At 36.3% G+C, this 23,361-nt stretch overlaps 1 protein-coding gene across 1 annotated transcript; it reads left to right on the forward strand.

The window, feature by feature from the left end:
* Positions 1-2,432: 2,432 nt before the first annotated feature.
* On the forward strand, positions 2,433-22,404 carry LOC127436720 (uncharacterized protein C12orf56 homolog). The gene is made up of 13 exons (XM_051691036.1): positions 2,433-2,832; positions 4,556-4,745; positions 7,188-7,266; positions 12,169-12,505; positions 14,623-14,711; positions 15,131-15,275; positions 17,927-18,015; positions 18,315-18,404; positions 18,589-18,685; positions 21,046-21,120; positions 21,229-21,306; positions 21,472-21,650; positions 21,758-22,404. Exons 1-13 carry the CDS (start codon positions 2,602-2,604, stop codon positions 21,870-21,872), a joined length of 1,794 nt encoding a protein of 597 aa, XP_051546996.1. The 5' UTR covers positions 2,433-2,601; the 3' UTR covers positions 21,873-22,404.
* Positions 22,405-23,361: the final 957 nt, after the last annotated feature.

Raw genomic sequence — 23,361 nt, forward strand, 5'->3', positions numbered from 1 at the left:
TAGAAAATAAAACAAATAAAAAGAATTCATCTGTCATGTCTTCTTTTTCTTTTCAGAATGTCCGAAATCACAAAAATATTTTACTGAGTTTTCATGTGAGTTTTTCATCTCACAAACTGTTTGACAAACAAAGTGCTACCTTTGGAAACTGAACAGTGTAACGTTTTGCCCTGTAAAATAAATGACTAATTAATGATAGGGTGTAATTAAATTACACAACTCCACAGAATGTATTTTGTATTACAACTTATAAATTACATAATAAAACATTCAGTTCCAAAATACATTCACAAGTTCACTGGTTCATATAGTGCTGGAGTGTTTAAAATAATTTGGCATGCTGTCCATAAGGGAAAGGCTCTAGCACAGGACTGGGCTTGAGCTCTGAGATCCCCCTTTGGACAATTTGACTAAAACAAGGAATAGAAAGACAATTTTGAAATATTCATTGATATAAGCATTATGAAATATAACAGTGAAGATGGGGAGGTGGAGGTATGCCGGAAGAATTGTCACCGGTGTGAGGGAAGCAGCTGCTTATCTATTCTTGAGATATGATTGGCAGGCCAACATGGACAAGCTCCTTCCAAACTTCATTAAGTATTTTTACAGAGGATATGTAAATTAAAGGTATAGTTCACCAAAAAAATGAAAATTCTCTCATCGTGTACTCACCCTCATGCCATCCCAGATGTATATGACTTTCTTTTCCACAAGAAAAATAGAAAAATATCTTAGCTCAGTATGATCCCTTTTGGTGCGAAAAGATCAATATTTAGTGGTCTCTCGTGTGTCGAGTTTGCATTGTCATGTTACGAACGTAATATCACGTTTTTCTCTCAGTTGAGACATCCAGGATAAGCACACAAACCACGTATGGATGACGTTTATGCAGACTGTCTGTCATTTTTGGAGCTTCAAAAGTCTGATCACCATACACTTGCATTTTAAGGACCTACTGAGATATTTTTTTTTAAAGATATTTTTCTGATTTTCTTCAAAAGTGTTCTGGTGAAGAACGAAATTCATACACACCTGAGATGGCATGAGGGTAAGTACATGATGAGAGAATTTTCATTTTTAGGTGAACTAACCCTTTAAGGGTGATTAGCTTTAGGGGTGTAATGATAGTCTATAGTGCCACGATGTATCGCGATACAAAAATGTGATAATAAGCACGAAAAATTAATCATGCCAATAAAAGAGTTAGCTTTATCTATTTCTCTCAACAACAGAGGGCATAGTAAACAGAGAGTAGGCCTTGAATTGTGAATTCTCATCGTGAATCTAATCGAACCGAATCGTGAGAGAAGTGTATTAATGATGCTTTTGTGGTTTCACTGATAAGTTCACATCATAATCTTTCTTACGTGTAAAGTTTGAATCTCAAGATTTGATTTTCTGGGTCCAGCCACAGCGACCTACTTACACTGTGAGCTGTGCTAATGAGCTGCAGGAGAAGACAAGATTCGGTTCATCTTTGGCTTTCCCAGCTCTGGAGATTTCAAGGGAACAGCATTTCATCTGTCCCAGACAAAGAAAACAACAGCACTGTGATGGAAACAGAGGTATTATAAGGTGCTTCAGGTGCTGGATGAAAGAAGAACAACTGTAAATTTAGCAGTGACTGACTGATTCTTGGCCTTTACAGATTTTAATCCATGGGTCTTGTCTCATTGGTTTTAATTATGTACATGATAAATACTCGTGGTTGAATAAAACTGCATCTGTTCAATCCCTCGGTCTCTTCAATGTATGAAAAGTTATGTTCAAAGACATTTTGACAACTTAAGCATTTTTTAACGTGAGGCATAATGTCAAACTATTCAGTTAATTGCTCAGGTTAGGGTGATTTCGCACGCCACATGACAAACAAGAAACAGTTTTGAGACATTTCTATGTCCACAAGATGGCACAATTGTTCCACAATCATCTAAAATAATAATAATAATAATAATAATAATAATAATAATAATAATAATAATAAAGATTTACACATTTCAATTTAATAAAAGTCCATCAAATGTAATTAATCTTAAATTAAATTAAAAAACTAAATATATTACGTTTTATTAATGTAATTACATAATTCAATCTGATGGATTTTTTTATGAAATTAAAATGCGTAAATCTTAAAAACAGGCTAAAATATTTTTTGGAGTGTGGGTCCAATGAGAACACAATCAACCCTAGCTAAAATATGAAAGTGCCAGTGATAAAACTATATTATAAAGTACAAGCACGCACATGTACGCAAGGTATCTTTTTACATTTATTTACTATATCTCTTAAGAAAGGGTATTGTCCTTTTTTGGATATTCCTGACGTTTCTAACAAAGCAGAGCCAAGTCATGCTGCTCTAGTTATAAAGGATGGGTGCGCATGCGCAATAACGGCGCTCCTCCAGTTTCATTGACATGTTAGAGAGCGAATACACCTTACAGTCAACACATCAGGATGCCAGTCACAGGGAACCACTAAACGCATTAATTACACTTGTACCTGTTACGATTCATATGACAGTATGCGTAGAGCACCGGACATTAATTAAAGTGCCATTGGTGTTAAGGTGTCACCTGGAGAGGTGCGCGGGACATTTCCATGGAAAGAACCAAGAACAACAGCAAACTGGACTCTTTTCTCAAGAGAAACACCAGCTGTGATTTGTACGAGCGGATCCGATCCTGCGAGCCGTGTGTGGTGGTCTCGGGCTCGGTGAAGAAGGTTTTCATGCATGTGATCTTGAGCGATGAGCGCATCTACCTGAGCGAGTATCACCCGCGCGCGCTGCGCGAGGCGCTCAGCTTCAGAGACATCACGAGCATTGAGCTGGTGAGCGCGCAGCATTTATGTTATCATATTTTATGCATGCCATGCATGCCATGCATTTTTAAATTCTTGATTCAGTTGATATACACTTTATTGCCAAGTGTAAAAGTACAATATTTTGCATGTTGTTATCTCATTATTTATTTATTCCTAGATAGAAAATAGAGATATATAGCGAATATATAAGCACCCTGTTCTGCATATTGCTCTATTAAAAAAAAAAAAAAAATTTGCAGATGTGAAAAAACAACAACAACAATCAAATTAATTTGTGATAGTTTTATTTATCGCAAGATTTTGCACAAATTGTCTGCTCTTTTCAGGCGGTTTACATGACAGGGGGCTTTACATTTATTTCATGTTTCAACATTAATTTACCCTCTCAATTTCTTATTATATATATATATATATATATATATATATATATATATATATATATATATATATATATATATATATATATATAATTTTATTTTATTTTTATTTTTTGCCCCTTTTTTTTCTCCCCAGTTTGGAATGCCCAATTCCCAATGCGCTCTAAATCCTCGTGGTGGCGTAGGGTGGCGGAGGACGAATCTCAGTTGCCTCCGTGTCCCAGACCGTCAATCCGCGCATCTTATCATGTGGCTTGTTGAGTGTGTTTCTGCGGAGACATAGCGTGTGTGGAGGCTTCATGCTATTCTCCGCGGCATCCACGCACAACTCACCACGCGCCCCACCAAGAGCGAGAACCACACATTATAGACCGAGGAGGTTACCCCATGTGACTCTACCCTCCCTAGCAACCGGGCTAATTTGGTTGCTTAGGAGACCTGGCTGGAGTCACTCAGCACACCCTGGATTCAAACTCGCGACTCCAGGGGTGGTAGTCAACGTCAATACTCGCTGAGCTACCTAGGCCTCCAAAATCGTATTATTAATTATTAAGTATCATTATTTATTTAGGCTACTTATTTATTCATCATTTACCACTGAGTCTGTGTTTAAAATGTCAAATAAAGTGTAATTGTCCTCTTAGCAGCAGTGACTGGTCATAGGCTTCCGGCAGAAAGACGATGCTAATTATAGAGAGTGGACATTTACTTATCCGGCATGTTAAACTGCTTAAAGAAGGGTTGTTTGGGAAGCTTGTGCATTTACCCAGCTCAAAGTATGAGTCATGGAAAGTTTTAGAACTTAAAAGTCTGTAACTGAAAAATGGAAATGTCACAATAATAGAACAATTTGGAAGAGCAATTTATTTGCCATTATAGTGTAGGAAAATGTATGCATATGCATATGGCCTGCTGTTGGGAAGGCAATATGCAAATTGTATGTATACTGTAGATATGTACATAGTATATATGCATTCATGGCATGATGATAATTAAAAGGTCATTAATTCCTACTTCAAAAGAGTCACAGTTTACGGGATGAGCCCTGTGTACTTTGACTGAGTAGCTTACACTAATGTAGTAATAAGATAAGCCATTGGAGAGAGGTCAATGTCAGATTCAAACCACAATTCTAAGCATGTCTGATATTGGGAGGCATTGGTAAGAACATTTTTTTTTTATTAAGAAGAAATTGTTATGTACTGTTATTGGGGATTTGGCTATTAGGTAATGTTATTGATAAGATGCTTTAATCAATTTAATAACTGAATTGATGCAACTGTTTTGATGACTCATTTTGCATATCAAACCTGAGACTCTCTAATATACATATATAACATCTTTGCCCTTAGATCAATGATTTGCCCGATTTCCTCAGTGGACGGGATCGAGAGCGTTCGTTACATATTTGTGTTGTCCATACTGCAAAGAATGCTGGTAAAAAGAGCAAAAGACCCAAAGGATCGAGCCAGAACAAGCCAGAATGTCCATCTGTGTCCCCATCGCAACGACATGACTTGGGTGTCCGTCATTCCATGGAGGGTAAAGCAAAGCTATTTTAGACTTAAATTAATTAAATCTAGAATTAATAATTAATCAAGAATTCATTTAATGTCTGATGCCATCATGGGTGATTTAGAAACAGTGCAGTCTAATCAGTTGAGTTTCTTCTATAGATATTAGTCTTTATAATATGTTGTATGAAATTCTTTGCAAAACGTGACTGCATAACTGTTGACTATATATAGATGACTAGATTTTTTTCCCTCAACGGTGTGATAAACCCTTAATTGCATTAGCTGAGCTTCCTGACCTACCCAGCAGATATATGTTCTAGTCAGTTCGCCCTTTCACCTTTCTAAGTAAGAGCGGCAGGACTGAAACCTGCATAACCCACCTTGAACTGAGTGTACTGTATGTGTTGGGAGTGAGTTTCTGTCTTACACTCACACAAGGGCAGTGCTGGAAAGCAGCTTAACCAGTGCAGGATAAACAGCTAAACCAGTGAGGTTATCTATGGGGAAAAGCACCGTGGCTACAAGAGACACAAGGGCACTCAGCCTTTACACATAATGAATGGAGAGAATTCACACACTGAGAAATGCACCCAATTAAAATAAACGTTGAATCCGATCATTGAGGTAAAAGAGTGAATCTCACAAAACCTGTCAAGCTTATGTCGCATATGAGTCATCTTTTACCCCAAAATGAAAAGCAAGAAACAAGCAATCAAGAATTTTTTTAGAAAATGAAGCCTATTTTTTGGACAGTCAAGATATTTTGCATTGTGACATTATTTTCATAAAAATTAAGCACATTTCCCCCTCAATTCTCATTACTTGAAAGGAAAAAATATATTTTTATTTATATGCACTATATTGCCAAAAGTATTCGCTCATTTGCCTTTAGGCGCACATGAACTTAAGTGACATCCCATTCTTAATCCATAGGGTTTAATATGACGTCAGCCCACCCTTTGCAGCTATAACAGCTTCAACTCTTCTGGGAAGGCTTTCCACAAGGTTTAGGGTGTTTATGGGAATTTTTGACCATTCTTCCAGAAGCACATTTGTGAGGTCAGACACTGATGTTGGACGAGAAGGCCTGGCTCGCAGTCTTCGCTCTAATTCATCACAAAGGTGCTCTATCGGGTTGAGGTCAGGACTCTGTGCAGGCCAGTCAAGTTCTTCCACACCAAACTCGCTCATCCATGTCTTTATGGACCTTGCTTTGTGCACTGGTGCGCAGTCATGTTGGAACAGGAAGGGGCCATCCCCAAACTGTTCCCACAAAGTTGGGATCATGGAATTGTCCAAAATCTCTTGGTATGCTGAAGCATTCAGAGTTCCTTTCACTGGAACTAAGGGGCCAAGCCCAGCTCCTGAAAAACAACCCCACACCATAATCCCCCCTCCACCAAATTTCACAGTTGGCACAATGCAGTCAGACAAGTACCGTTCTCCTGGCAATTGCCAAACCCAGACTTGTCCATCAGATTGCCAGATGGAGAAGCGTGATTTGTCACTCCAGAGAACGCGTCTCCACTGCTCTAGAGTCCAGTGGCGGCATGCTTTACACCACTGCATCCGACGCTTTGCATTGCACCTGGTGATGTATGGCTTGGATGCAGCTGCTCGGCCATGGAAACCCATTCCATGAAGCTCTCTACGCACTGTTCTTGAGCTAATCTGAAGGCCACATGAACTTTGGAGGTCTGTAGCGATTGACTCTGCAGAAAGTTGGCGACCTCTGCGCACTATGCGCCTCAGCATCCGCTGACCCCGCTCTGTCATTTTACGTGGCCTACCGCTTCGTGGCTGAGTTGCTGTCATTCCCAATCGCTTCCACTTTGTTATAATACCACTGACAGTTGACTGTGGAATATTTAGTAGCGAGGAAATTTCACGACTGGACTTGTTGCACAGGTGGCATCCTATCACAGTACCACGCTGGAATTCACTGAGCTCCTGAGAGCGGCCCATTCTTTCACAAATGTTTGTAGAAGCAGTCTGCATGCCTAGGTGCTTCATTTTATACACCTGTGGCCATGGAAGTGATTGGAACACCTGAATTCAATTATTTGGATGGGTGAGCAAATACTTTTGGCAATATAGTATATATATATATATATATATATATATATATATATATATATATATATATATATATATATATATATATATATATATGGGAGATTATTTAATTTTGAGAAATGAAAGCTGAAATGTTACCTGGGCATATTTGATAATGAGATTGCCCCCAAAAAGTGCACACAAATATATATATATAGACAGCTGTGTGTGTTTGTTGTTTTAATATTTAGCTTAAAACACCGCTGTTGTTCCTCATAAGAGAACTTTGTGAATATATCAATTTGTCGTCTTAGATAAATTAGAGTTCCAACAACATTTAATACTGACAAAGGAAAAAAAACAGTTCTGACATCTTATGATTCTTTCCTCCCCGTCTGTCTCTCTCTATCAGGGATGAGTCATGTACTCTTGTCGACACGTTCAGCTCCATCTGAGTCCTCAGCCTGGAGAATCTCTCCCACATCAATGAGGTAAAAGCCTCTCAGTTTTAATGGCCTCACCAACACATTCTCAGTGCTGTACGACTCCTGTCCATTTGTGCCCATCACACTGACAGGGCGGCACTGACCCATTTAAAGTGCTTTATCTCTGCCTCACAGGTTTTTACTGTCTCTGACTCTACAATGCAGAAGGAATAAACTCAGTTTTAAGAGGCCCTTTGCTTAGCAACTTGAGCCAGCCATTATATTAAACAAACTGGTGGGAGAATAAATGTAGAGATATTCTGAATCCCACTGCTCAGTATCACACAGAAAGCACAGGATCTCTCTATTGTACTTTGTTTCCTAGAAACTAAATTGATTAAATTCCTATCAGTGCTAAGCTAACATACTGTAGGCGATACTGATATGAGGGTCCAAAGGTTATCAGGTTATCTGAATTGTTAAACATTAAAATAGGCGTCACAAAAAAAAAACAAAAAAAAAAATAATAATAATAATAATAATAATAATCACAGTCACATGCAACAAAAACACATTAATTGGATCAAATAATTGGATTAATTAGCTTCAATAATGTAGCACATGTAGAAAATTAAATCAAGTTGACATTTCATTTTGTATTGCACTTTAGTCTAGAATTTATAATAGTTTATCACTTTATACATGCTAGATGAGTGTTATGTTGTCATCATGGCTGGCTTATAAGAGAACCAAACTGTGGTTTCTCCTCAACACTGTTCCTCTGAAGCCCTGCTGGGAGAACATCAGAAGCAGAGGAGGAACCCTGGCCTAGAAACTAAATAATACAGCAGTAAAGACAGAGAGAAGGAGGAGGCAAATTAGTGAAAGGGAGATGAGGAAATTGAATTAAATAAAGTCGTTAGATTTTATTTTTTTTAATTACAATTAACAGTATTTACTTTCTAATACATGTTCCTTGTTTTATTTAAAAAATCATCAGTATATGTTATTGTAAAAATGCATAAATTACTGTGATTTCTCAACAAAATATAATAACTTGGTCCGCCTCTGAAATGTTTACTTTATTTACTTTTCGACTGATGTCACCAAGCCTTCTAAAAACCTGTCATCCAATAAGTTAACAAAGGATAAAATGAAGTCCCGACTTACATTCTTTTCAACCTGGTCTCATAGAATCATGTTACTATACTTACATTTTTGCTAAATGATTTTTGCGTGATAAATGAGTCCTGAAGAGCACACAAGTTGACACGTGAATCAAAAGTGTCATAGAAATAAAGTGGTTGCTTTAGCAATTGCGTTTTCTATCTCAAATGAGCTTTTTATGACTATTGGTTAGGGTTAAGTTTAAGGTTTAGGGTAGGGTTAAAACTTAGGTTTAAGGTTTAAAAACCTCATCTGTTGCTTTTAGCACCAGACCGTCGACATTTTGTCCCAGAACTGCCGTGATACATGTAATGAACCGCATAGTACTGTGTTACAAAATTTTTGTCATAGTCACATAATTTTCATGAGATGAGGCTGCTTCTTTATCATTGAATATCATATGTCTCCCTGATATGTGTCATATTACTGAAGTAAAATGTGTTCTGATGCCATTTCATGTTGGCTAAATTAAATGCTAACTTTCTGTAACTTTAAAGGTGCCCTTTAAAGCTGTTATTTGTTAGGTAGGTTCCTTTCTGGAAAGCAAGGATGCAATGTGAGCTTCTGTGAAGGAAATGAGAGGAGAGAGATCACATTACATATGTATGATTAATAAGCTAAAAAAAAAAAAGAGAGAGAGATCGTGCTTGTCAACAGGGAACCACCAACAGTACACTAAGTTTTATGTGTATTGTTTGTGGTTTTATAATGTGGACTTTTTTGCTGTTTTTATGTTGATTTTACTACAGTTGCTTTGTTTTCCTTATTCATAGCATTACATCACATTATGCATTTGGCAGACACTTTTATTCAAAGCTACTTCAAGTTACTGAACTATAAAAAAGATTTATAGTTACAGAAAAAGAATGTAAAAATTCTACAGTAATAAAGTGTTAATTAGGTAACTTGGTTACCTTGTACGATGAAAAATTATTTTTTGTTTAACATTATATTTTATTTAAAAATACATGTAATTTTACAGTAAAATATAGAAAAAAATACATAAGTAAAATATTTAAGTGAAAAGTATGATGAAAATGTATACGTTTTTTACCATAAATTTAACAGGACATTTTTTTAGTGTGGACACATTTTATGAGTCTGTGTGTTCCCCAGGGGTCGAACTCACAACCTTGACATTGCTAGCTCCATGCTCTACCAGTCAAGCTCCAGAAACAATACTACATTCATAAAAATAAAAAAAATGGAAAATCAAACAGAGAGGGGATATCTCTTGACATCAATTCCAAATTGTACCAGCATCCATTACCACAGTGTGTTGTCATCCGCATTATACTCTTGACAGCCCAAGACGAGCAGGGGAAACAGCGAAGTGAGCCATTGGCGTCATTCACACTGTTGCCATGGCACAATACGAGACGGAAACCGCAAAGCAATAAACATCCAATTAAAAGACCTTGTTTGTCTCAGCAAAACATGCCTGCCTGGTGTTCTTAACTACACATGTGATTGAAGTTTGATGAAAAACCAAAGACGCCAACATTTTCTCATGTGACCAGCCATCCCACATTCATCGAACCGCTCTGAGACTGTTCTGAGGACAGTGTGTGAATGTGTTATCACACTCAACAGTGTTGTTTATATTTATAGCAGTGCACTGACTCGCAGCTCATTTGTCGAATTTCACTCAAGGGAGACCATTAGTTCCTCTTTAGCTCATATTTGTGAGTGTCTGCCATTGTCTGAGGAGACTAATACATAACCATATGGGACGTGTTATAAGCATTATTTAAAGCCTGGTTTTCCACAATGTAAGCATCAATTTAAGACCTTTGTTGAATTTGTGGTGTGCTGTAGTTGTGCTTAGAGGGCCTGCCATAGCCATTGAGCTTTCCTCAGACATTATATAGCATTGACGAATGTAGGTCAGTGGATTTTCCACCACAGAAATTGTCAGGGCGTTGAGGCATATGGCATATTTTCTCCTAATCCGCCTTATTAAAGGGATTTTAAATGGGAGGAAAGACTTTGTCTGGCATCCAAACCTTAAAGGTGCACTCTTAAAGAGATGAATTGTAATTTTGCAATATATGTAGGAAATCATAACCACTCGCATTAAAGACTCCAGTCATATCAGTAACCTTATAAAAGCTGTTTTATTCTACATGGAGAGGGTCCGCACATTGGGGCTGCCATGTTAGAGTCACATGACCAGCTGAATACTACTGGCTTAATCTCAGTAACATCCTGTTATTTGACACTTTCACTCAGTGATTAAATGAATCATGGTTGGCTGTGAATACTAAATTTCTACAATGGCATCTGAAAACTATTGATGTTAAATGATACTGCATCCAAGCCACTAGGTATCAGTGTAAGTCCAAGATGACACAAAGACAAAAGTTACTGAGTGCACCTTTAAAGTTAAGCATCACTGAACACACATGCGGTGAGTCACTCACCAGCGCCTCCTTGTGGACATGTTTGTTCAGTGCAGCAGCTGTGGCTGGGCTGAAGTCATGCTGTGTGACAGTAGAATGCTTTTACACTCTGTCCTAAAATTCACACAATGTCACAATTTCTTTTTAAGAGCTTTATATCAAGCCAAGGATATAAACAAATCTAGTTGAAAGGACTCATATTCCAGAGATGAAGAAATTTGTGTAATGTCTTAAATTAATCCAATAAAATTTTGCCAGTATTATAAAGTTGTGTAATGTAGGACGTTGTAGCACTATATTAATGTAGTTAAAGGGATAGTTCACCCAAAAATGAAAATGTTCTCAATATTTACTCACCCTCATGCCATCCCAAATGTGTATGACTTTCTTTCTTCATTAGAACACATTTGATATAAAAATATCAAAATATCTCAGCTCAGTTGGTCCTTAAAATGCAAGTGAATGGAGATTTTTCTTTTGAAGCTCCAAAAATCACAGGCAGATGGCATAAACATCATCCATACAACTCCACTGGTTAAATTAATGTGTTCTAAAGTGAAACCATCACTTTTGGTATGAAAAAGATCAATATTTAAGTACTTTTTGAACTATAAATAATTTTTTCTGGTCAGCAGCAGTATGCGCGTTCACGTCACGAGAGGCTGAGTTCACAGGGTATCTCATGTGACATATTCGTGTTGGCATGTTATGGACGTAATCTCAAGTTTTTCTCTTGGATGAGACGTCCAAGATGAGCACACAAATGCACCATTGTGAGTAAACAAACAGATACAAATACAGATACAAACCAAAACTAACGAAGCTTCTGTACAGCGTTCCTCCTTCTCAGTTGTATACAGTGCTGCTTTTGTGTCGCACATGTGTCAGTAACGCCAACGTGATTACATTACACGTGCATACTGCTGTTGAACTGACTGTCTCTGATTTTTGGAGTTTCAAAGATCTGATCCCCATCCACTTGCATTTTAAGGGCCTACTAAGCTAAGATATTTTTTCTTCAAATGTGTTCATCAGAAGAAAGAAAGTCATACACACCTGGGATGGCATGAGGTTGAGTAAATGATGAGATAATTTTAATTTTTGGGTGAAGTAACCCTTTAATGCTAATGAATAACTGTTTGATGTATTAATCCATTTATCAAGAACAAACCAACGTATTTAAAAAATGTAACCTGCTTAGAAGTGTGAAATTATTTATAAAATTAAAATTTATAATTGAAGTGCAAGATTATTTGAAGTGCAATTTCCATTCCACTTGCATCACCAAATGGAATTTCTATGGAAATAAGTATTTTATTAAAACAAAACAAAAAATTACCTCCCCTTTAAGGATACCCACACAGCCTTTTGTTTGATTATTTCTCTTTGTCTGTTACAGTGATGGTGGACTGGAGGAAGAGGAAGGCAGCATCATTATAAAGAGACGTTCAGCTTCGTGTCCAAACCCGGATGTATTGGGTCTGTTTCATACCTTGTCACAGCCCCCGTCCCCCGTTCACTCGTCAAGCTCCAGTGTAGTTGCTGTTCAGACTGACAGGCCTGCAGTATCCAGCCGCAGGAGTTCAATCCTGTCACGGCTGATGCTGAGGACTCTAGCAGAGAAGGACAAAGAGGAAGAGGAGGATGAGAAGGAGGAAGAATTGCACCTTTATGCTGTATCTCCAACCTCTCGAATATATCTGCACCTGCAATGCGCATGGAGCAGTTACATTATTGTATGTGTGTGTCTCTGTGTATCTGTGTTGTTTATTTGTACCTCACATTTTTTTAAAGTCACAGAGTTTTGCTTAAAGCTGAAGCATGTAATTTCTGTGCCACTAGTGCCACCGAATAGAATTACACCGGAAAAATAATAATAATTTCAAACAGCTTTCCGAATGCACCCCCTGTCTGCTGTTGATCGAATAAAAGATAGTCCTGCCCTCAACTCCACCATTGGTTGAGTCAGTGTTGTTGTGTTTCGGGATGGACGGGTCGCTCAAAACAAACAGTAGAATGTTATAGCACCTCAGAGATATATAGAAAATTAACCTACGAATGGTTTACTTATAGTTGTCTCTGCACATTAAGCTGGGATCGTAGAAAGGATTATACACAGAAACAGTTATACACTTCAGCTTTAAAGGAATAGTTCATCCAAAAATGATAACTCTCTTATCAAGTACTCACCCCAAATGAAGATATTTTAATGGAGATATGATGTCAGTTTGTCCATACAATGCAAGTGAATAGTGACCAAATTTTCAAGCTCCAAAAAGGGCATAAAGGCAGCATAATATAAACCATATGACTCCAGTGGTTTAATCAATGTCTTCTGAAGCGATCCAATCAGTTTTGGGTTTGCACAGACCAAAATATAACTCTTTTTTCACTGTACATTTTGCCATTGCATGATTTTGATTTCAAGCTCGATTATACTTCCTAGTGCTTGACTCACGCTAGATGGCACTATAGGAAGTGTAATCGAGCTTGAAATCATGATCGCCAAGGAGACTGCTGCCAAGATTTATAGTGAAAAAAGAGTTACATTTTGGTCTGTTCTCATGCAATATCAGTTGGATCGCTTCAGAAGACATTGATTAAACCACTGGAGTCTTATGGATTACTCTTATGATGCCTTTATGTTATATTTTAACCTTAAGAGTTCTGGTCACATTTCACTTGCAGTATATGAACAAACAGACATTATATCTCCATTTAAAGGGATAGCTCACCCAAAAATGAAAATTCTCTCATCATTTACTCTCATGATATCCCAGGTGTGTATGACTTTCTTTCTTCACCAGAACACATTTGAAGAAAAACAGAAAAATACCTTATCTCAGTAGGTCCTTAAAATGCAAGTGAATGGAGATTTCTCTTTTGAAGCTCCAAAAATCACAGACAGTCAGCATAAACGTCAACCATACGACTCCAGCGTTTAAATTAATGTCTTCTAAAGTGATCCGATTGCTTTTGGTGCAAAAAAAAAAAAGATCAATAATTTAGTACTTTTTAACTATAATCAAATGCTTCCGGTAAGCTTCATGACAGGGTGAAGTCCAAGCGGTCTCTCGTGTGACGTATTCGCGTTGCCATGATACCGACGTAATCTCACATTCTCCACTCGGTTGAGACATCCCAGGATGAGCAAACAAATGCACCACTGTGAGTAAAGAAAAAGATAAATACAGATCTAAACCAAAACCAGCCAAGATACTGTACAGCTTTCCTCCATCTCACTTGTAAACAGCACTGCTCTTCCGACTGTGACGCACGTGCTTCAGTTTTCACGTGTTTTAAATGCCAATGTGATTACATCATACGTGTGTACCGCTTCTGACCGGAAGCATGGTTTAGAGTTAAAAAAGTACTTAAATGTTGATCTTTTTCAAACCAAAAGTGATCGTGTCGCTTTAGAAGACATTAATTTAACAGCTGGAGCCGTATCGATGACGTTTATGCTGACTATCTGTGATTTTTGGAGCTTCAAAAGAGAAATCTCCATTCGCTTGCATTTTAAGTACCTACTGAGCAAAGATATTTTTCTATTTTTCTCCAAATGTGTTCCGCTGAAGAAAGAAAGTCATACACACCTGAGATATCATAAGGGTGAATTTCCATTTTTGGGTGAATATTTGGGTAAATATCTTTCTTTGTGTTCTGCGGAAGAAAGAATGTCATGCAAGTTTAAGACGACATAAGTATGAGTTAATGATAAGAGAATTGTCATTTTTGGGTGAACTATTCCTAAATTAGTTTTAGTCAGTTGATCTAATGCTAGAAGCTGTATCCATCCAATAATTGCAAAATGCTTTGCATCAAGTCACCATCATGTGGTGTTTTTTTGTAGAGATCAACTTTGATGCTGGACCCAGTGTACAGGAAGAGATGTGGCATATCCTCCTCTTCTCCAGAGAAACAGCAATGTTACAAGATGAGGTGCATTATTCCAAAAACCTTTTTTTCAAAACTTTCAACCTTAGTTTTAGTGGTTAAAGACATAGTTCACTCAAAAAAGAAAATTCTGTCATTTTTTACTCACCCTCATATCTTTCCAAACCCATGGAACACATAATAAGATGTTTGAAGACTACTTTTATGATACTATTACAGTATATCATTTTTGAAGCTTGAAATCCCATTCTTACAATATTATTTCATTATACCGTGTGTATACTGTATATATATATATATATATATATATATATATATCTTGAGAGCATGGAATGACATGAGGGTGAGTAAATGATGACAGAATTTTCATATTTGGGCAAACTAACCCTTTAAAGACCTGTAGTAAAAAAATGTACGGGATACAAAATGATCTGCAAAAAAACAGTAATGTGATGTGTTTGTAGCTGGGAGCGGACGTGTCATTTGTTCAATCAGCTGAGTGGCGAGCTGCTACAGGAACACATCAGTCTGGAGAGTCTGTATTTACTACTCCAGGAGCTGCACACTGCTACATACCGCAACCCAACCATCAAAAAACTCTTCTGGAGGGTAAGATTCACAAACACAGCCTTTTATGTGTGTGTGTTATCATTAATGTGTTTATGCACTGTAAAGATAAGAATAAGTAAGGAATACAAGACCCCCTCCACTTTGCATTGGGGTCTTGATCTCCCTGTCTAGGTTTATTTTGCAATAATGACCAGCTGATTATATTATCCCACTTTTTACATATCTACTTGCCAAATAAATAAATAAATGGACATGAAATATTGACATTGAATTCAAATGATTTTATAATGTGAGAAGAAAGAGACTGCTGAGAAATATGAAAGACAAAACTAATAGAATTAAGTAAGAAGTTGACATTGAATACAGTTTATCTATCATTAGAATAATTAGAATGATGTGATTGACTAATTAGAATCAAGTATTCATGATAGCTGTAAAATATAGTGTAACAGACTTGTTACAGAAGTCAAAATCTCATTTATTTTTTCCATAGGGGAATTGATTTTTAATTATAACTTATAAACCTTAAAAGATAGACCTACTGTGAGCTCCGAGGTAGTTAATTAATAGGATGTGCTTCTGTCGAAGCCATCAGCCCACATTATTTCAACTTCATTTTTAAACAATCATGTTTAATAGTGAAATTCCTGGTGAAGAGCTACACTACCCATGATCCTGAGGGGGAAAATCTGTTAATCAGAGAACCACGGCAAAGAGATCTGCAGCAACTACTTACACTATATGGCCAAAAGTTTGTGGACACCCCCTTCTAATTAACGAATTTGGTTACTCCATTAAATCCAGTAAAAAAAAATCTTAATGTTCCTTTATGTAATGGCTTGGGCTTTGTGTGCTTCCAAATCTGTGGCAACTGTTTGTGGATAGCCCTTTTCTGTTCCAGCATGACAATGCCACTGTGAACAAAGTGAGGTCCATAAAGAAATGGTTTACTGTGTCTGGTGTGGAAGAAATTGACTGGCCTGCACAAAGCCCAGACCTGAACCCCACTGATCACTTTTGGGGTGAACTGGAACAGCAACTGTAAGTCAGGCCCCATCGACAAACATCAGTTCCTGACCTCACTGATAGCCTTGTGTCTGAATGAGAGCAAATCCCTGCAGCCATGTTACTACATACAGTATAGTGGAAAGCCTTCCCAAAAGAGTGGAAGCTGTTATTACAGCAAAGGGGGAAATTGATGCCTAAGGTTTTGAAATCAAATGTTCATCAAGCACATATGGTGTCCACAAAGTTTTGGCCATATAGTGTATATATTTGTGTATATCTGAATATTTTGCAATCAAATTAAAATATATCGGTTCTATACTAATAATCAAGTAAAAAAAGTTATTTTTATTTTTTTATTTCCATTATTTTGAATTTATGTCATTTGCAATATTTCATGGGACTCTAGTTCATTTCCCCATTAAAGATGGTAAATACACATTCTTTTTGTTTGATTGAAGTTTATAATGTGATTTACCTCAGAGCTTTTTGGTTTGGTTCATGGATTAAAACACTTTTATGAAGAACTTTATGAAATATCTATGAAAAAATGACTGGGGAAAATACTTCGAAACCAAGACGACTAAAAAAGTACGCACTTTTGCGCTATAAGTACAGGCAATGAGTATTTTTAGATATTAAGGTGTGCTTTATGTCAAAGAGGGTTGGATCAGACATATTCAGCACAATTCAACAAGGCTTTTATTATTATGTGATATTCTTATGTCAGAATGCTCTCTTTAGTCTGTGAGAGAGAGCTCACATTCAAAAAATATTTAAGCCTATTTTTAAGATTTATGCATTTCAGTTTCATAACAAAATTCCATCAAATTGAATAAATGTACGTTTTATTAATTTAATTTTGACAAAGATTATCCAATTTTGTTATGAAATTAAAATGTGTAAATCTTAAAAATAGGCTAATATATATATATATGTGTGTGTGTACAGTACTGTGCAAAAGTTTTAGGCACTTGGAAAAGATGTTGCATAGTGAGGATGTCTTCAAAAATAATGCCATAAATAGTTTTCATTTATCAATTAATGTCATACAAAGTCCAGTAAACATAAAAAAAAGCTACATCAATATTTGTTGTGACCACCTTTGCTTTTAAAACAGCACCAATTCTCCTAGGTACACCTGGACACAGTTTTTCTTGGTTGTTGGCAGATACGATGTTCCAAGCTTCTTGGAGAATTCACCACAGTTCTTCTATCTAATTCGGCTGTCTCAACAGCTTTGGTCTCTTCATGTAATCTCAGACTGACTCAGTGGGGGGCTTTGTGGGGGCCATGACATCTGTTGCAGGGCTCCCTGTTCTTCTGTTCTATTCTATTTGTAAAAGGAATGTTCGGGAGTTTAAAATGTACATTTCCTATTGACACATTAAAGCTGAAGGTATATATAACTATCTTAAGACAAATGTTTTTGTGAAACATCTTATGTGCCTAAGACTTTTGCAAAGTACTGTATATATATATACACACACACATATATATATATATATATATATATATATATATATATATATATATATATATATATATATATATATATATATATAATGAACTACAGTCTGGAATAACATTTAAGTATCCATGAGTATAATGTGTAAGCTGTTCTGTGCACTAATAACTGAATATTATGATGATAACTACAGAATTACTGATATTTGTCTCCTCAGTCACCTGATCTTTATCCCTTCCTGGTAAAGAAATTGGCTGAAAGCTCTCAGGTCACTCAGGAAGGAGTTCACACAGCCGACCGACTCCTGTAAGTCTGATTCATCCTCCCTGTAACAATAATAACAAAGAAAACCTGTAACAAATGCACATGTAACTTGTGTTTCACAACAAGCTCAAGAGTTAGTTATGTATGAGGTGCATCCCAGTGCTAGCTAATCTCATGAGAAGATAAACTATCGGTGCTTTGCAGTTATACAACTTTGCAATGACCTTCAGGTTGACATTTTAAGCAACATACAAATCAAGTGCATTTTCATGGTGGATGGGGCACCGTTGGGTTCCTGTCACTGCTATTTCTGAGGATATTAAGACAAATGTGTTCTCCAGGCTTTGCACTTTAGTGGTTCAGATTTTGAGCCTGATGTTCAGGGAAACAGAGATTGAAGCGGCACGACTCAGCATGCTGACGGCTAAACAGTGAGTGATTCTGCCTCCACAATAATATTCATGTGTTTTGAAAGGTGCACTTAATTTTTTTTATTTTTTTCTCATTAAAAACGTTTTACCCCTAAAGAAATTAATTGCAATTTTGATGGTATGAACAAAAACTCACTGAGTGCACTTTTAAATTCATTAAAGTTATGGCTGTTTTCTGGTGCAGGGGGGCTCTTACAGCAAACATGCTGCATGCTTTAGTGTGTGATCCAGAGCTTCAGCTGCCAGACTCCACAAATGACTCACAATCTTCAAATACTAAGGTATGAAAGAGTCCGTTTTGCCTTTCAGGCCAGTTTCAGAGCTGTGATTCTGCTGGTTCACCTTAAAGAGAAAATTATGTAATTTATTCACACTCATGTACAATATTTTACTTTCATGGAGCATAAAAGGAGATGTTTTACAGAATGTCTGAGCTGCTGTTTTCCATACAATGAAAGTGGATTGTGATTTATACAGTCAAGCTCCAAAACCAAAAGGACAATAAAAAGTATTTAAAATTAAAGTACCTTAAAAGTAGTTCATACGACTTGTGCACTATATTCCAAGTCTTCTGAAATTGTGATAGACCAATATATCGGCTTAGCCAAATTAATTTTGACTTTGACTGATGAACAGAAATGTTAGTTCCCCCAGTGTCAGTTTCAAAATCTATTGACAGCCTTGTTTAAGGGATAGTTCACCTGAAAATTACATTTCTCTCATCATTTACTCACCCTTATGCCAACCCAGATGTGTATGACTTTCTTTCTTCTGCAGAACACAAATGAAGATTTTTAGAAGAATTTCTTAGCTCTTTTGGTCCATACAATGCAAGCGAATGTGTACAAACATTTTGAAGCTCCAAAAATCACATAAATCACCATAAAAGCAATCCATACAACTCCAGTGGTTAAATAAATGTCTTCAGAAGCGATCTTCTGTCAATCTCCACTGTAAACTTTCACTTTCACATTCTTCTTGTTGTGTTTTTGGTGATTTGCATTCTGCATGCATATCGCCCCCTACTGGGCAGGGAAAGAATTTCTAGCAAAAACCCACAACTATCATATCACATCTGAAGACATGGATTAAAACACTGGAATCATATGGATTACTTTTATGCTGCCTTTATGTGCTTTTTGCAGCTTCAAATTTTTGCCACCCATTCACTTGGATTGTATGGACCTGCAGAGCTGCAATATTCTTCTAAAAATCATAATTTGTGTTCTGCAGAAGAAAGAAAGTCATAAACATCTGGGATGGCATGAGGGTGAGTAAATGATGAGAGAATTTTCATATTGGGGTGAACTATCCCTTTAATGGATGATAAATTATATTTTTTTGTGTGTGAATTTTTAGTAAATATAGCATAAAAGTGTTGTGTATGTCTTAATTACTATCACTGAATTAATAAATTCTGTATATACACTACCGGTCAAAAGTTTTGAAACACTCATTCTTTATTATAATTTTTTTTCTTCACATTTTAGAATAATAGTAAAGTCATCAAAACTATGGAATAACATAAATGGAACTATGGGAATTATGTTGTGACTAAACAAAATCCAAAATAAATCAAAACTGTGTTATATTTTATCATCTTCAAAGTAGTCACCCTTTGCCTAGAATTTGCAGACATGCACTCTTGACATTTTCTCAACCAACTTCTTGAGGTATCACCCTGGGATGCTTTTTAAACAGTATTGAAGGAGTTCCCATCTATGTTGGGCACTTATTGGCTGCTTCTCTTTATTATTTGGTCCAAGTCATCAATTTCAAAAACTTTTCTTTTTATTTATTAAATTTTAGTTTTGAAATAAATTAATATGGTGGCACAATTATATTTTTGTCTACAAAACTAATTTCAAACATTTAAGCATACGCCTTCAGATCAAAATATTTTTAAGATCATGAGAAACATTTCAGTCAAGTGTTTCAAAACTTTTGACTGGTAGTGTATATATATATACAGTATATATATAAATATATATATATATATATATGTGTGTGTGTGTGTGTGTGTGTGTGTGTGTGTTTATATTTTAATTTATTTAATTATAAATATATTTAATTTACTAATTTATTATAGAACAGTATATTGACAATTGGCCTCCCTACTCTCTAGAGTCTAGATATTTGCAGTACCGATCAGTACCGGACTTTCAAAATTCAAATTGTTCATTTACTTTTCTGAAAACATATGATGGCTTTGTGTGAGAAACAGATCTAATATTTTTGTGAATTTTTAGTAAACATATCATAAAAGAAGTGTTCATTTAATTTCAGCACTTTTGTGTACATCTCATTTGCCATCATTAAATTATTTAATATATTATTTATATATAAAATATGTTATATATATATATATATATATATATATATATATATATATATATATATATATATATATATATATAATTTAATAATAGCAAATGAGACCTCCCTACTTGTAAGATATTGGCATTGTTTTTGGCCTTTGAAAAACTTCCACTATTGTGACGACATATGATAGCTTTGTGTGAGGACCAAAATTTAAGTCATTATTCACTCAAATGATTGATTTACACTCATTAAAAATGTCTTTTGTGTTTAATAATTTATAATAATTAAATGTAATTAATGATAATTAAATGTGTTACAGCTGCAGGGTCTGCAGGCGGACTATCTGGATGCAGCATCTGCTCTTCTGTTTGAGGTTGTTGTGCTCTGTCAGGAAGTGAGTAGCAGTTCTATCAAATTTCTAAAGCATTTCCACTTAGAAACACTCACCTGTTATACACATATAACACTGATCACATTTACTGGTCTCATTTGCTGTTCAAAGGCCAGTCGCACCCCTGCTCTAGGGCACTTCCTCGCCGTCAGCTGGGTGTTTCAAATGCTCAAACCTCATCCATTCTTGGCAAGTCAACAACCATTTCATTTTCATACTCATATTTTTCAGAATGATATGCATGAATCCACATGATAAGCATTTCAGAAATGTAGAACGTATGTTTGAATATCTGTAAACTGAATACCAGACATCCGTTTTGACTTTTCTTCTGTTTTTCTTGCTGTATCACAGCTGCCATTTGTTGGATATCAGGCCCAGCAGGTTGTTCTGGTTCTCTCAGGCCCGCAGTGTCCCATCAGTCCTTCTCAAACGGTCCTTCTGTACCAGCGGTGCTCTGTTCTGTTAGCATCTCTGCAGCACAGCACCTACCTGAGCAAATACATCACTACAGGCTTCAAAGAGGAGTTCAGGTGAACTTCATCTTGTTACTTAACTTGTTACTATTAAAAGAATAGTAGCCGTAAATTAAAGCTGGGTGATATGTGCTGAACTGTATATGTTCTGGTCTTTTTAATAGGTACTATGTGAAGACCTCAGGACTTGAGCACAAGTTGCCCCAGCATTACCCTATCAGTCAGCCTGCACAGCGCATTTTGTCCCAACTCCTCAGTCTGATTCTCCAGAAACCCTGAGATCTGCTTGAATCTCTTATTCCTGCATGAACACAGATGTGGGAATATGCCTTTGAATGAATGTGCTGCACCTTAAGATTAAATTAATGTCTTGTATTGTCTTACTGTGTGTTGAACAGACACTGTGGGATTCTGCTCTGTTTAACATATCGCCTTTGTCTAAACTCAGGATTATAATTACTGTAATAAGTGTAAAGTTGGACATTTAATGGAAAATCAACCTATAGCACACCACAGGACATTTAAGATATGGAATTAATTGAACTATTTATTATATATTTATATGAATAGATGGTTGTCTGCACTTGTCATTAAACAAAAGCATGAGACATCTCCACTATATTAGACCACAGGTCACAGTATTTATTTTCAGATTAACATGTACAACAGTGTCATCTTCTTCAGAATCTGTCACTGTATTTAAAGGCACTGGCAAAAATGCACTTCTTTTATTTTTGTTGGTTTGTGTTTGGATCCACTCTTTCTATAAGTTGATAATTGTACTGATGTTCAGGAATTTAATATACCTAAAGGCTTGGAATAAAGATTTATTTTAAATTTACAATTGCTTGTCGGTCCCATTTTATACAACCAATTATCTGAATTAAGATATAATATTTATTTACATGGGTAAATCTCGCAAATAATTTTCTGGGTCATATTTCACCTAAAAAAAATTTTTTTTTAAATCTTATATATTTATTATATATCATTATAATTTCTGTCCAAAAGTATTTTTAAAAAGAATATTAATTACAGGCAGGGCCATTTCTAGCTCTAAGCGGTATAAGCGGCCGCTTAGGGCCCCTGAGCTACCAGGGGTCCCTGCAAAGCAAGGTTGATTTTTTTACATTTTTTATTTTATTTTATTTTTAAAAATACCAAGGGCTACGAGTACAACTAAGGCAGCTGTCATGGCTCAATTAGACAGTTATAGTGGACCCCATTTTGGCCCGAGAGGTAAAGGAGAATGTAACTGCTAGGAGAGATTTGTAGCTAGATGTGACAGGCACAAACACACTCAAAGGGTTTTTCGTCTTCATAAAGTGTACCTACAAGTCAGGAGCAGAAAAAAGAAAAAGAAACAGCCAGACTACTGGTAAGGAATTAATGTAAGCCAGCTACTTGGCTAGATGGTGTTTGTTCGTTGTCATGCATTAAATTGTCACAGTTAGTTTGCTTAAGTTTTACAGTTGTGTCCTGTTTTTCAGGTGTTTTCAGACATTTCTGCTAGCTATATAACTAAGGTGTAGACATTGGACATAGCGTAGCTAGCCAAGATTAGCTCACAGACTCGAGATCACTATCTTCATTTCGGTTAGTTAGCTAGCTAGATGGTAGTTGCATCAGACGGTAGATGAATAAATCAACTCAATTTGTCTTGTCTGCATTATTTTCATTTGCCATATTGAAATATTTAGGTGCATCCAAGGCAGCTAGGGATTTAAGTAAACAAATTCCTTGTAAATAGCCATTTCGTATGTAATCA

Source organism: Myxocyprinus asiaticus, chromosome 47 (genome assembly GCF_019703515.2).
Source record: "Myxocyprinus asiaticus isolate MX2 ecotype Aquarium Trade chromosome 47, UBuf_Myxa_2, whole genome shotgun sequence".
NCBI classification, from domain to species: domain Eukaryota; kingdom Metazoa; phylum Chordata; class Actinopteri; order Cypriniformes; family Catostomidae; genus Myxocyprinus; species Myxocyprinus asiaticus.

Bases quoted from the DNA above. Each gene is read 5' to 3' on its own strand.
- LOC127436720 (XM_051691036.1), top strand. From the start codon at position 2,602: ATGGAAAGAACCAAGAACAACAGCAAACTGGACTCTTTTCTCAAGAGA. The intron at 7,267-12,168 runs GTAAAAGCCTCT...TGTCTGTTACAG, and splicing joins ATCTCTCCCACATCAATGAG to TGATGGTGGACTGGAGGAAG. The intron at 12,506-14,622 runs GTATGTGTGTGT...GTTTTTTTGTAG, and splicing joins CATGGAGCAGTTACATTATT to AGATCAACTTTGATGCTGGA.